This window comes from Carassius gibelio, chromosome A6, assembly GCF_023724105.1.
Source record: "Carassius gibelio isolate Cgi1373 ecotype wild population from Czech Republic chromosome A6, carGib1.2-hapl.c, whole genome shotgun sequence".
In the NCBI taxonomy this organism is placed as follows: domain Eukaryota; kingdom Metazoa; phylum Chordata; class Actinopteri; order Cypriniformes; family Cyprinidae; genus Carassius; species Carassius gibelio.
In genome coordinates, this window is record NC_068376.1 from 28,848,980 (window position 1) to 28,865,069 (window position 16,090).

Consider the following 16,090-nt stretch of genomic DNA (forward strand, 5'->3'; position numbering starts at 1 on the left):
TTTGACGAGTAACGCTTGGAATATTTTAAGCTAAAACAGCTTGCCATAGTCACGTAGCAAGTACACAAGTCATGAATGATGCCCATGTTCACTAAGTGCTAAACAACTGAAATCTTCAAGAATGGGCTAAAAACACATTTCTTCCATCTTTACCATCCAAATCTAGCAATCTCTATTCTAATTGCATTCTTAAAAAAAACACTTGACACTTTTAGACTTGCACTCTATTCATTTACTATTCTACCTGTTTTATTTTTATTATATAATAATAAAAAACCACAACAATAACAACAACAAAAAACGCTGAGACTTGTTATAGAACATGCATTTCATTGCTCTCGTCGATTTTGATTGCTTCCATTGTCCTCATTTATAAGTCACTTTGGATAAAAATCTTAAATGGCTAAATTTAAATGTAATATATATATATATATATATATATATATATATATATATATATATATATATATATATATATATATATGGAACATAATAGCAGAATATTGTAGAGTAAAAACTGAATTTTTTAAAATCTACTAAATTCTATATCGTTTTATTGTAAATATATGTGCACCTGTATATCTATGTTCCATAAATGCAAGAACACATATTACATAAATTAAACCCTAAATTCAGAATGTTACAAAAAAGCATACATAATATTATAAAACACAGTATTTTTACGTATATTACATTCCATCTACCTAATATATTTAGATTTTAGAATATAGGAGAATGAGCCGTCTGGTAAATGATGTGCTGATGTTGTGTGTTGTGTTATGATATGAGCTGTTCTGTCATCAGGTCATCTCCATGACCTTCTTGATCCAATCCACATAAAAAGACACACGGATAAAGATGTTCGGTTGGCCAGGATGTCCGCAGCGGCGCATTGGTATGATCACTCCTTCTAGGACCCAACAGTCGCTGTTCTGACAGGCCAGAGGGCCGCCGTAGTCTCTCTGGAAGAGAGAAAAAGAACGTTACAGCGCACATGCATCAAGCACGTCTTACTCATTTCACAATCCTCACTTACATCTGTATTGCAAAAGCAGAACTTAAAACTCATGCAGTCACATAAACGCGTAGAAAGGAAATGTTTGAAGTTCTTAATGCTTTATACACATTTTGCAAGCTTTTTGCAAGTTAAGCAATGTCTAGTTCGGCGGTTCTCTAGTGTAACTTAAGCAGCCAGATTTTACACACTAACCAAAAATGTTTATCTTAAAAAGAAAACTTAAAAATAAAAGATTTCATACATTTTTTTATCTAAAGATGAATGAAATCAATCCAAAATAATTTATCATACAAAAAGTCTTAAAATTAAATGAAAAGATTAAATCCAATTTCCTACCGAACACTGGATGAAACCAACAAAAATGGTTTATCAATTAAAAATCCCTCAAATTAAAAGATTAAATCTTATTGTAAATGAAATTGCTTTTTCTTGTCAGAACATACAGAAGAAAAGTAGTCAGTCACATGTAACCAGAATCACCAGTCACATAAACTCATATTTGTTTCCAAATTATTGATATCCAATTATCCATGGCGTTAAAATGTGCAAAAGTGGAGAACAAAACAGTTCACACATCTGTACCTCACAGGCACCGACTCCGGCCACGAAGGGCATGGTGCATATCTCATTCTCACCGACACGGCCCTTGAAATACGTGTTACAGTCTTTATTGTTCATTACAGGCATCTGAGCCACATTCAGTACGGTCTCATCCCCCTTTCCTGAGAGAGAGAAGCAGAGAGGATCAGTGATGGGAAGCGAAAGAGGACAAAACATCTTTTACATTTAACCCCACACTGCATGACGAATGATGCACAAAAGGAATATATCATATACAGTTATATTCAACTTGTACAGACAGAACTGCAGCTTTATATGAGAGAAGTGCGACAAGATGAGGCTGATCAAAAATACAGTAATATTTTTACAATTTAAATGAAGTTCAAGTTCAAGTTTTCAATTTGAATAATTTTTAAATTGTAATGTATTCCTGTGATGCAAATCTGTCTTTAGTGTCACATGATCCTTCAGAAATCATCTAATATGCTGATTTGCTGCTCTAGAATCGTTTCTTCTTATTATCAGTATTATACATTTTCTTCAAGATTCTTTAATGAACAGTAAGTTAGAAAGAACAGTATTTATTTGAAATGTAAATCTTTAGCGACAATATTAATGTCTTAAATCATTCTGAACCCACAGTTTCACAGTTTCACCTTTTGTTTCTCCCCAACCAGCAATTTCACAGACGGTTCCCTCTGGAACGATGTAGCGCTCAGGAGGAAGACATATTTGAGACACACGCTCGTTAAACTGGGCAGGACTGCAGGAGAAGAGCCAGATATGATTATTAGAGGGTGAATGTGTAGTAAAGACACTCTAAAGAACGCCTTAAAAATAAAGGATGTTAAAATGTTCTTCACTTGAAGAAAAAAATGTTCATTGTTCATGGGTGAGAATTACCCCATCATTTACCTTCCTTTATTTTTAAGAGTGTAGAACCAAAGAATGTTGTAAATTTCTGTGTTTGTGTTTGGTAAGAAGTACGTTTCTAGCTGAAGCATGACCAGGTGGGATTCAGAAGGACCACAGACGATCTTGGTGAGGGAAATAGTTTGTCTGTCTGGTTCGCCATCCTTTGGATCACGGAACAAGGTACCCATCATTGCACTATATCCCGTGAGGTCCACATAACTGCTTAAACACCAACAAACATGTGCATATTTCATAAAACGCCCTTGCTGTCCAACTCTGAACATTAATTACTGAAGAACACTGACTTACCAAGATGAGAAGCATTGTTTAGTGCTGATCACCCATTTGGAACTGACCAGAGAACCTCCACAGAAGTGATTTCCTTTCCTGAGAAGACATTTAGTGACCACAAATATATTTGTCAACAAGAAACACTGTTTGCAAAGCAATTTCACTTCCATAAAGTGACATAATTGGAACAGTTTATATTAAGACTAACTGGTTTCGAAGGCTGACGGTCCAGGGAGAGTTTCCAGGTTTGCCGCCCACTATTCGTAACCTGCTCTTCACTTTCCGGTCATCCCGCTTTCCACATTCGTTAAAGACAACATCCGCTTTTTACACACAGTGGAGGACAAGTTAGAAGCACAATCATACACACCAAAATCTGTACTGGTTCCTATACATTGTTTTTGACTTACTCGTTGGCCCAATGATTGGCACTTTCTCTCCAGCTATAACAACATGAAGAAGAACAAAAAATATAGTTTAATTAACTAACAGTATTTATTTTAAATATATTACCATTAATAATTTATAAACAAATATTATACATTATTTAGTATTATTAACTATTTTTATTGCTATAATTATTGTGCATTATAAATAATCTATTATTGATATAAAATCTTTTAAAGATTAATAATGTAAAATGTTAAGGCTAACGATTATTAGAAGAAGAATTGAAGAATTTCACAGAAAATAGCACATTTGGACTTTTAGTACATTCTGCATGTTTCACCATATTTTATCTCCTGCTACATGTCACACACACACACACACACACACACACACACACACACACACACACACACACACACACACACACACACAAAATGTCAGAAAGTTGCAAAAAAGTGCACAGACTGTGTGAGAGCCTGGTTATTAGAAGATAAAACAGCTTTTAAAAGACACTGGTGCTTCACCACACTGCTTGATGGCACAGTAGTCGAACTCAGTCTTGGGGTCAGTGGTGTAGCACCAGGGCCCGTGACGGTCTCCGTCAGGGTTTCTGCAGTAGTTGTCGGTCAGGTTGGCATCTGGGTGTGTTTTGGGGTTTATCCTGCAAATAGAAGTACATAAATTATCTCAAATTTATGTTCACTTTAGGCCAACTTTAAATGGAATTTTATTCTTACTTGGTTTTGTGAGGTGTATTGACACTCCATTTCTGGCAGAGAATACCTTTACGTGTCTTGCGGACAACACCCTGATAGTTTTTGCCAATTTCATTATAGCAATCTAGTTTAAGAAGAAGAAAACATGGTTATTCACACTGCCATTAAAAAAGCTTTTGAAGGTAATCTCTTCTGCTCACCAAGGCTGCATTGATTTGATCAAAAATACAGTACAACAGTAAAATGGTTAAATATTATTAGAATTTAAAATAACTGTTTTCTATTTGAATAGATTTTAAAATGTCATTTATTTCTGTGATCAAAGCTGAATTTTCAGCGTCATTCCTCCAGTCTTCAGTGTCACATGATTCTTCAAGGAACATTTCTGATAATTACCAATGTTGAAAACAGTGATATATTTTTCTTCAGTTGATAAATAGAATGTTAAAAAACAGTGTTTATTTTAAAGAGAAATGTTTTGTAACAAATGTTATTATTAATAAAAGTATTATTTCCTTTATTATCTTACTGACCCCAAATTTTGAATGGTACTGTATATACAGTATGCATATTAAATACATATGAAGTGTGCATTGATAATTCATTAAGATTTTTCTCTTCCCACAATGACAAAGCACAGCCAAAATGTCTTTAAAAATGAAAGTGTAGTTGATGTTTTTAATCACTAGCAGGCGCCAGCTGTACCTTCTGCCTCAATGTCATCAGCACAGCGTTTGATCTGCAGACAGAGAGCCGTCCTCATTGCCGAGAGAGACGTGAAACACCAGGGCGCCTCTGAACCATCCGGGTTACGGCAGTAGTTCTCCTCCAGACCCCTAAAGGTGGAAAGAGGGAAGAAATAGAAGGATAAAGAGTCACAGTCAACCAGTTTATACTGTTTTGATGACATTTGTTTCTTTCTCAGAACAGATTTGGAGATATGTAGCATCGCATGACTTGCTCACCAGTGGATCCTCTGCGGTGAATGGGTGCCGTCAGAACAGGAGTCCAAAAAAAAACATCACAATAATAGGAATCCACATCACTCCAGTGCATCAAATAATGTCTAGTGAAGCCAAAAGCTGCATGTTTGTAAGCAACAAATCCATCATTACGATGTTTAAACTGTTGCTTCTGGCCAAAATATGACTCCATGATGTGTTTAGACTCTCGTTCTGACGGCACCCATTGACATCCATGGCCTGAGGATGAGTATATTTTCAGCTCATTTTCATTTTTGGCAAAGTATTCCTTTAACTCACTTGCACTCATAGGTTTTGGGGGAAAATTGGTGTTTGTGTGGTTTCTTGGCGTCCCAGCGCTGACAGGGGATTCCAGAGCTTGTTTCGTTCACTTTGCCCCTGTAATCTTCTCCACGACCCTGAAAACAATCAGTGGTGTAGCCGGAGTGAGAATGATGCTTGGGAGACTCAGCTGTAGGATGGAAAGAAAGAAGGCAAATTAAATATGGCTATATATTGGACAGATGCAGTAATTTGTTGTCCAATTGTCTGTCAAAAAAAAAAAAAAAAAAAAAAAAACACATTTCAGCAACTCCACTTTAGTAGCCTTTATATTTTAAAACTCAATTGTGTGAATGTCACACACATGCTCCTGACCGATCAATCATTGCATATTCATAAAGAATAATACTTTTGTTTTAATAACTCATGAACCCAACGCAATGAACTGCTATTAATGTTGTGCTCTCAAACAGAACAACATATGCGTGTTTCTGACTTTCGTTTATATAGTTGTCTCTTCGAACAGCACTGATGTGATTGGAAATGACAGCAATGTCCTCAAGAAGATGAAGATCTGTGTCCTTTAAACAAAATGAATGAATAATCATCCAAACCATTTGCATGGAGATTAAAATCCATGCACTGCTAACAGAATGCAAACGACTGTTAAAGGTTATTAGTGTTGTAAAAGCATTTTAATTGACATTTTTCTCAAGTTAAATCTCTGTGAGATTGACTTTAAAATAATGTTTCACTTGTAAACAAGTCTTGATATCTAATGTGGTGTTGTTATAAAATGCATGTTTATTCTTTGATGAACATTTAAAAATAGCTGTGTGCTCAAAGAAGATCAACTTTTATGCAACATATGTATCGCTAATATTTTATTATAGTAAAGTTGTTTTACCGGTGCCTGATTTTTTAACACCTTGTCATAAGTAAGTCTATATTCATGGTGAAAACAAAGTGTTTAACAAAAGTCATACAATTTCCAAAAACCTAAAACATCTAAGATAAATACAAGAAAAATTTAATACCATGAAATGAAATATGTATCCTTGTTGTAAGGAGCAGAAATACTCACGGCACTTGCGAATATCACAGCGCTCTCTCTCCAACGTCGGGTCGGTGGTGTAGCACCAGGGCACCGGAGACGCATCCGGGTTACGACAATAATTATCAGCCAAACTTTTATCAGGATGCCTGGATTCACAAACATCGGATATGATGTTATTTTACATTATTATATCACCATCCACTGAAAATCACAGCAATACCTAATTAAAATAAATTGCCAAAAAGCTCTGAGAATAGATCTGCAGCATTTTAGCACAGATAGAGAAACTTTTAAATTTGTAATTAAATTCCCACATTATTAAGTGTGACTTTAGTTCTGTGGTATAGGTTATATTATATTCACTTCTCTGGCTGGTAGATGTGTTGATGCGGAGACTGTTGGTCCCATCTCTGACACTCTTTCCCGCTCACTGTGTGATCCATCTGACCTCTGTAGTCTTCTCCATTACAAGTGATGCAAACCTCTAATAGAGAAACATACACAAACATCTGCTCAGAACAAACCGCTTATGAAAGTAAAAGCACACTGCAAACGTAAGTAACTGGCCTTACCGTCTTTGCACTGGGGAATGTCGCAGCTCTCATATCTGTGATCAGGGTCAGTGGTGTAACACCAGGGTCCGTTGGGGTCACTGTCCGGATTACGGCAATAGTTGAGCTCCAGGCCATTAGCAGCAGACGGAGTCCTACTACTCAAAACAGTGGTGACATCATTCTAATACTGCAGTTCAGCATGTTTTGACTTCCCTCAAAAACATCTCTAAAAATTCCAAACTTTTAAATCGTATGTTGAAACCAATCATATCATATTAAACAAAAACTGCTAGTATAATTGCTTTTGTTAACCATGTACAGTTGATTTGGACAACATGAAACTGACCCTCTTTACCTTTTAAATACACATTCTTGATCTTTTTGTGCACCCAAACAAGAGTGTCCAAAAAACTTTACGGGACATTCTAAGTATAAAGTAGGTACTGCTATGTTACAATTAAATAATAATAAAAAAACATAGGTTGTACTTTATTTTACAGTCCTGTTCCCCATGTACATACTATGTACTTATTATAGTAATTACAATAACTATGTAATAACTAGGTACTAACCCTGAACCTACCCCTAAACCTAACCCTACCCCATGTAGTCACCTTGTATTACCAGAACTTCTTTATCTTAGATAAATACACTGTAAATACACTATAAGTACACGTACTGTAAAAACATACAAATATACATAAAGTTTATGCAACATTCTGTATTCTATGTTTCATATCATACCCGTGATCATGAGGAAATTTGGACCACCACTGTTGACATGTTCGTCCACTCTTAGTCGTCGACACTTTCCCTCGATAGTCTTCTCCTTTACCCACAATGCACTTCCTTACATAGACTGAGTACAGGTGGTGGTTAACAAGTGGTGGTTAAGCGATATGGTTTTTAATGGCTAATAACATAGCACACCTCCTTATAATCTTTCAATCTATTTAATACTTAAAAAAATCTACTGAAAAACATGTTGAGAATTCATTTGTCACCTTTCATCTCATAAAGGTCACAGTTCACGTTTCTCTCGATGTCTGCATTGTCTCCATCACCCACCGAGGGCAGATGTTTACACACCAAAGATGGACGAAACTCATAATTGAAAGCTCTGGAAAGTAAAAAAAAATACATATACTACTCCCTTGAGTAAAAGAAGTGTGCTTAAGTGTCAGGGCCGGCCCTGACCAATTTGCTGCCCTAGGCATGATTTTACCTGGCGCCCCATGCATCACAGCCAATTTCACCCTGTCATTGTGTTCATGATTTAGCATATATATATATATATACACATACACACACACACACACACACACACACACACACATTACAGCAGAACTGTTTCCAACACTCATAATAAATCATCATATTAGAATGATTTCTAAAGGATCATGTGATAGACTGGATGTCACATGTGACACTGAAGAATGGAGTAATGATGCTGAAAATTCAGCTTTGCATCACAGAAATAAATGATAATTTAAAGTATAATAAATTGAAAACAAATTATTTTAAACTGTAATAATATATCACAATATTACATTTTTTCTGTATTTTTGATCAAATAAATGCAGGCTTGATGAGCAGAAGAAACTTCTTTCAAAAACATTAAAAATAGTAATGTTTCCAAACTTTTGGCCTGTACTGTGTCCCCCCAAAACTGCACAACTGTAGAGTAAAACATTAATAAAAAAGTGATAATAAAAAATGCGTCTTAAAACTGACATGACTGTACAAAATCACAGTCTGGGGACTCAGAACTCAGAACAACTGCTAACATTAAGTTTAAGGTAAAAATAACTGCCATGAAATTATAGTATCTTAGCGTACTCCTATGCAATAAAATGTTCTTTGACTACATCTCTTTACCTCTGTCTTTATCCTCTTCTCTTTTTTTGGCACTGTATCTATCGCAGACTATGCTCATTTATAATGTGTCATGTAAATTCGGCCTTCCGTCACAATCAGGAAACTTTCACCGTGTCTAGAACTGGCGCGAGTTGCCAGGCGCGTTTCTACGAGCTGTGTGTTAACAAAAGCAGTGCTGTCTACATTGGATGCGGCGTCGGGCACGCTACACAACAAATTACCAACAACTGATCGTGTGCGCGCTCTGTTTCTGACGCACTTCAAGCACTCGATGGGCGGGGGAAGATTGAAAAGCCCATTTAAGTGTACTTAAACATAGACCGTACACTCTTAGGAAGTGCAGTTTGTAAAAATGCCAAATGAAAGTACTGCATTTGAAATCATTCAGTTTTAATAAACTTTTCCATGCTTTAAGGAAGTACTCTTATTTTGATGTGTTGACTAACATATTAAGAACAAGTGGTGTGTTATTTGATATTATAATATAAATATTATATTATAATAATATTATAATATAAATATTTTTTATATATTTAAAGTTAACAGTGCAAAAAATTGCAAAGGACAATATAAGTTAATTATGAAATTACATACAAAGATATATTACTTAAGTGGGTCAAAAAGCTAAGTTTAGCTAATTGCATTTAAAATAAATGTATATTTATTAATATAATAAATAGTATATTTGCATTTAAATAACATGAAATGAAGTATCCGAAACATTACATTTAGTTTGCACTTAAATATATTATGTAAAAGTATTGTAATAAGTATAGTTAATAATATATTTCTTTTTCACATTTACAGACAAAATAAGGAAAAAGTACTAAACAAATGAAATTTGTCAAATTAGATTTTTTTTCCCCTTTCTTTTTTAAATCATTCAACTACATAGTGAGAATTATGTTTTGGGTACAGAGCTGATACATGCAATGCATGCTGGGATGGAAAGTAGGGATATGAGACCTGCATTCTGGACTCTGTGTGCAGCGTTTAGCACAATCCTCCAAAGTGATTCCCGGAAGTTCAGTCAGACGGTTGACGTTCCAGGATTTCAGGACCAGCTCTCTCCCCTCGGATCGCTGGAAATCATTCAGTGCGCTGCGGAATGCTGTGAAAACACACATCAGAAAGATGCACTAGTTATTTGACCACTTTGGATTTATTTAGTAAAAAAGAAAATCAAGCTGAAACTCCCAAAACCAAAAAGAAAGGACAGAACTTTTTTGTGACAGAGGTTATTAGATAAAAACTATTTGGTTTAAAATAAAATGAAATCTTTGTTACAGTGCATGTTCAAAAACAAGCCTCAAGTCTATAAAACGTAACCTTGTTTGGATTGATGTTAGTGAATCTGGCAGACTCTTAAAATGTGATGTTCCTTCTGTGTGTGTGTGTGTGTGTGTCAGAGGGGCTTAAACACACATGACCTTTGGATCTGTAAACTACATCAGTTCCACAAAATTCCCAGTGTCATGGCATGATCATGAAGCGATGCCCAAATGACTACAGAGTAGATATGTATAAAAAACATTAAACACCTATATGAATATGTTCCTGTACACATGATGAAAAAGACCATTAATAACACAAAATAATAAGAACAAGAAGTCCTAAAGTGACCAATATTTACCATGGCACTGAATCATATTAATTTACTATGATAATTCCATGTTTTCACATTGAATCTTTGCAAGAGTTACTCAAATATCAAGAAGGTGCAGTACATCTCTCTAGTCTATACACTAGTGTTTTGTTTAGCTCAGTCTAGTCTGTTCTTTAAAAACACACCATTGTTTTGGCCAAAATATGAATGTAATTACTTGTAAAGTAGTAATTAATTAATATAGGACCTCTAAGATTAAGGAACTTTGATATTTTGTCTGTAAATTTGTCTTATGACAATGCATGGTAAATAATACTACCCGCAGTTTTATTATAATATTAGTACTTATGGTGTTTGAGCAGAAACATGCTGAATGGAGTAACTAGTGTTCGCTGCATGTTTAAGAGTCAACAATTAGGCTGACTAAAAACAATTCACCTTAAAATACAATGTTTAATGTATCAAAATATTGATCTTACCATGAACGGTGTCAGGCCAAAGCAGCAGAGCTGTGAGATAGAAGAGAGGAATCATCGTATAAGAGCTGCTTTACTCCAACAGCAGAGCTCATCTGAGGACTTTGATTCTTCTCAAATGGTTGAATTGATGAAGGGGGTGGTGTGTGTGTGTGTGTGTGTGTGTGTGTGTGTGTGCGTGCATGTGTGTGTGTGTTTACTCCTCAGTTGACTTGACAGAACAGGACATTTCCCAATAAATCTTGCTGATGTAAACATCTCTCAAACATATATCAAAAACAAAGAAAGTGATGATAATAATAGTAATGGCAATAATAATAATAATAATAATAACAAAGCCTTAAGTTATTATTAGTAGTAACTTAAAACTCGTGGTAGCCTAATAATCAAACTATTTAAATATTTTTTTCATATTTGTTAATTAAATATTACTATACAGCCTACTAACATTAAATAACTACTTTTTATTTTATATCCACCATATTTTTTTTCTTAATCATCTTATTTTGGATTTCTTCATCATTCATGTCAAAGACGACTGTTTATGAGCAAGCAATTTAATCATTCACGTGAGTGAGTCATTAAAGCATTGATTCGTTACTTTAATTTAGCCTTTGGACATATTCCTATCTTAATTCCTTTTTTCCCAAGAGCATGCTTTATCAAAATACAAAAGAAAACATAATAGTAGCTTAAATAGGTGATTAAGCAATATTTTGTTATTGACTTCAGTGAACAAACAAATATGACGGGATAATTCATTCACTAGATTGGTTTACAAACGTACGAGCACCGTTTGACACGATTGTAGACAGTGGCGGTTCTACATTGAAATACACCCTGGGCGAGACCCCTTTCGAGCGCCCCCCAAACCCCCCCCCCCCCCCCCCGCAACACACACACACAAAAAAACTAGCAAACAAAGTTCTGCACAAACAGCAATATTTTATTATAACAACTGTTTTCATATGATGTGAGATCATTGCATGCATGTTTCCAATTTGCCATTCCTGCACTTGTTAAATTGATGTTCCTCTTGGAGAACAATTTGCAGCAGAAGCAAAAGAGGCTGTTGTTCTTAATTGAAGAAATCAGCCAACTTCTTGCCATCTTTTCACCACTTACTAATGTCTTATTAAAATATTAGTGGTGGCAACTTCTCCCATTACTCTCATTCCTACGGAAAACAAAGCCAGGTGGCACTTTACTTGGTCCTCTGTGAACCAGCTCAGTCCGAATCCAGTCAGTCAGATGTGAGGGCCAGTGGGGCTCAGTGGGGGTTCAGCTCCAGGCATTTCTATCAGACAGCATATTGACATATTATTCAAAACACATAGCAGTGAAAAAACACAGTCCTACTCATAAATTATCAGAAATATTAAAATTACATTAAATTGCAGTTGTCTTGTAGCCCACACACACACACATACACACACACACGATATGCACACCTGAAAGATCATGCTGGGTAGAAGTAGAGGCAAAGAGGTCTTCATCCTCAATATCAGATATTTGTGGAGACATATGTGTAGCGGAGGAGGTGGTTGGCTCATCCTGACCAGTGGCAGAGGATGCTCCAAAATATTTTAGAAGTGCCCCTGAAATTGCAATTTAACTTCATTTGAAATCAAAAGACCATAGGATAATGTTTTATAAAGCTAAAACAGCCTAGGGTCAAATTAACTCAAAACATAATAGAAGGGTTACATAAACATGCTCTTACACACTAAATGTCTGTCATTACACGCTATATCCTCCTAGACCCGGAAAATAAAAACATTTATTCATTTCATTTTTCCCCCCATGTCATCACATTGTTTAGAGCATAGAAACAAATAGTAAAAAAAATACATTGAAATATATTTTATTCACGTTATGCTATGGTCACTGGGACTCAGTTGTTTAAAAAAATAAAATGACTTTAAATTATATGTATAGGCAAAAACAAAAACTTTTTGGGTTTCATGATATTTTTCAACCAAAATTTGTATATCAATCTAACTTTCATGGAGGTGCCATTAGGTTACTGCCTCAAATTATACGCATGACACACTTTTAGTTATGACTTGTAAAACTATACTTAGGAAACAATACTTAGCATACTGTGTAGCAAATAAAATGCCCTTGGTTATTTACAGGGCCTAATGTTAAACCAACTGATGGAAATGATAACTGAACTTTTAACAGTTTTATTGCAAAGCACAATATTATAAATTAGATCTCATGATTGAGTTGAAACCAAATTATTGTTGTATAAGCATAGCAAGCATCATAGCAAAAAGGTTAACAAAGAGTTATACCCACCACCAATTAACATTAGCCCTTCATTCATGATATGGATACTGTAATCATACAGAGACAATAGTTGCATACCTATCTGTTGCTCGTTTCTCCTCTTCTTCTTTTCTTTTTTTTCGAAATTGGGCACCTGGCTTTGACCTTTTCTTCTCCATCTCTGTTTATTTGGCACTCGACAATCAACAGATTTCCCACCCTCCACCTGTCACTCAGGACCAGAAGTCAAGACTAAACCAATTCACCTTGATGACTGCATAATCGTTTTGTATTACCTTGTTTCATTTGCAGGAACTATAGGCCTGTATTATAACATTATGAATGAAATGTGCGTTATTTGGAAGAAAGTCGAGGTGTGTGACTGACTTTAGCCTATTATTAATTATATTACTAGTGTGGATCCCCCGTCCCCGTCCACCCCCGCCCTGTCCGTTCCATTTAAGAGAGACCCAGAGGTGAAATGTCGCACGCGCCTCTCGCCCCACTCCCTTACACTTCTCTCACAACACAAAGCTTCAGTGGATATTTTCAGCAAGCAGGGGCGCCGGCAGCTGCAGGGAGCGCCAATTTGCCAATTCCACACACAGTGAAATGATATAAATGGCGAAAAACCGCTTCGCGACACAGATGATTTTTTGTTTATCTGCTCGTGCTGCCGCCCCCAATGTGTCACGAAAAAATGACGCCCCGGGCGGCTGCCCGGTTCGCCCGTGCCTAAAACCGCTACTGATTGTAGATGATCTGATCACAATTATATAACCCCAAACCACACTTTAAACATGTGTAAATTAACCCAAGATTCACTCAGAAGTGATCAGGAACCGATTCTCTCCGAAGGTGTCAAATCAAATCAGCATTCGCATCGACAAGTAGCCATAGATAAAATGTAAACAGCGTATTATTTTAGTCATAATCTCATTACAAGTAGAAAACGTGTGAAACGCTAAATATGAGCCATTTACCCTGCCATAATAAAAAAAAAGGCAAAACAATTGTATAATGACATGTTAGGATCGTTTGGCAGTGACAGCATAGTGATTTTAAAAGCTGCTTGCAGTTTTGTCATTTAAGAATAAATCATGAATTAATAATTAGCATAAAATACTTTTATGTAGCGTTTATGGAGGTTGAAGTTTTATAGTTAGCCGCTAGAGGTCAATGTGTTTCTCTGGTAAAACTGACAGAATCTTCCGGGAGTCGATCTCTGTAGCAGTTTAATTACACTGGTTAAAACCTTTACAATGACTACGTTTACATGCAGGCAATAACCCGTTCAAAACCGGGATATTAGCAATAACCCGGTCGGGCACGGCCATGTAAACACCGGCAAAAACCCGGATATGCTCATATCCCGGTTTTTAAAAACCTTCGGAAATGACGCATATTGCGTATTACGTCCAGACGCTAACCGTGCGTCACTGTTTACATCGGGATATTGGCGACTGATTACACATTCCATGTATACAGGAGTAACTCTCTCTGCTCACGCATGTTAACGGGTTATCCCGAATGTTTCAGAAACCCAAATAGTGACCTTAACCCGACCATAACCCGAATTTTAACAGCATGTAAACGTAGTCAGTGTCACAGTCAAGTCCATGGGTGAATTATTGAACTTTAACAAACCAAAATTGATTGAATATTTTATATTGTGTGACTTATTCCAACTGTAGTTACTTTCTAAAGATCTCCACACAAAGATCAGACGCTACCATTGAGTGGTACCGCCAAAATCTGGGGCCTAATGGTTATGAGTTGGACTTGTAACCCAAAGGCCTCATGTTCGAGTCTCAGTGCTGGCAGTTGTTGGTGGTTGGAGTGAAAGAACAGCACTCTCCTCCACCCTCAATACCCATGGTGTATATATATATATATATATATATATATATATATATATATATATATAGTACTTTAACACATGCACCGATTTCACCCTAAACCCGCTCATTTGTGTCGTTGCTCTCTCAGGTTTGGGTCATTCTTAGGCGGCTCCGGCTCCAGTGGGTCAGCTGGCTTTAAGCGTGTTTCTCCCTGTGGTGGTCATCAGTCCGTCTCTCAGCTGCATGTATTCGCTGCCGTTCCTCATCCAGCTCTCTGAGCAGGTCAAGCCCTACATCCCTGTAGCTCCCATCTGCACAGAGTAGTTCATATTAGAGCAGTACAGCAGCATACAGGTGAGAGAGGAATGAATCCATCAGAGAAGAAACTGAAACACACATCCATCTATTCTAAAATGTGCTAAAAAACGAGAGATGTTCATCCTTGTGTACATGTACAGACTCCAGCTCTTATAGTTTATGGAGACCAGTGCTGTGTCCAAAATCGCTCACTTTTTCACTAACCTTTATACAGTGTATGGCAGTTGAGATCACTTTATCAGTGAGTGAACAAATAAGTGAATGGATTCAGAAGTATACATGTGCGTGAGACTTGGAGCTGTTGCAAAAACATTGCCATATGTACTTTTATATTACATGTACCTTTAGAAAATAATAGTAATAATACTCCAAATTACTTTATATTGTAATTATACATACCTCCATGTCAGCTTCGTGGTTTCATCGATGGTATATTATTTTTTTATTTTTTTTGGAATGCTTTTATTAATCATTAATCAATGCTAATTATCAATGTTGTTAAAATACTGAGAACAAAAATAAACACACATTAACACGTTCATAGTTTTATGTATTTATTAATTTTATAATCTTGACACTTGCTCAAGCAGCATTTTGAGCTCAGATCAGATGGATAGGGAGCGGTTTTAGACACAGCACAGGATACTCAGCTTGGAAGCATTGCTAAGCAACCTGAGACATCCGCCCAATCACAAAGTGGTGGTAATGCAGGGGGCGGGGCATCTTTGTTACCTTGAAGATCCAGAGACCTGGCATAAGGCAGTCCTGACCTTTCTACAGCCATCATGATCTTTTAAAAAAAAAACATAGTGTAAAATTGTTCTATTTAAAACGTTAATTACGTAAGTGCATCCAGTTTCATACTTCATAACTGATTATGTCACCTTTTTATTTTTGTATGTAACTTTTTTTTTGTGCCATTATTTGCAATGCTTTTCACGTGGATGCATG

The 16,090-nt window shown here is 36.1% G+C and overlaps 1 protein-coding gene and 1 pseudogene across 2 annotated transcripts; one reads left to right on the top strand and one right to left on the bottom strand.

Annotated features, from left to right (window-relative positions):
* Window positions 1-209: 209 nt before the first annotated feature.
* Window positions 210-10,853, bottom strand: LOC128015995 (hepatocyte growth factor-like protein). Of its 2 annotated transcripts, none has more exons than XM_052600284.1 (18): window positions 10,710-10,853; window positions 9,591-9,735; window positions 7,751-7,866; window positions 7,491-7,605; window positions 6,765-6,901; window positions 6,556-6,676; window positions 6,220-6,338; window positions 5,154-5,325; window positions 4,597-4,727; window positions 3,913-4,015; window positions 3,700-3,836; window positions 3,196-3,228; window positions 2,994-3,108; window positions 2,804-2,881; window positions 2,567-2,713; window positions 2,236-2,342; window positions 1,601-1,740; window positions 210-962 (listed from the first exon to the last, which is right to left on the bottom strand). In XM_052600284.1, exons 1-18 carry the CDS (start codon window positions 10,762-10,764, stop codon window positions 801-803), a joined length of 2,133 nt encoding a protein of 710 aa, XP_052456244.1. In that variant the 5' UTR covers window positions 10,765-10,853; the 3' UTR covers window positions 210-800. The 2 variants fall into 2 exon arrangements, with proteins under 2 accessions (XP_052456244.1, XP_052456243.1); XM_052600283.1 differs by having other exon boundaries at window positions 2,567-2,716.
* Window positions 10,854-14,780: 3,927 nt separating this feature from the next.
* On the top strand, window positions 14,781-15,928 carry LOC128015206 (putative protein-lysine deacylase ABHD14B; annotated as a pseudogene).
* Window positions 15,929-16,090: the final 162 nt, after the last annotated feature.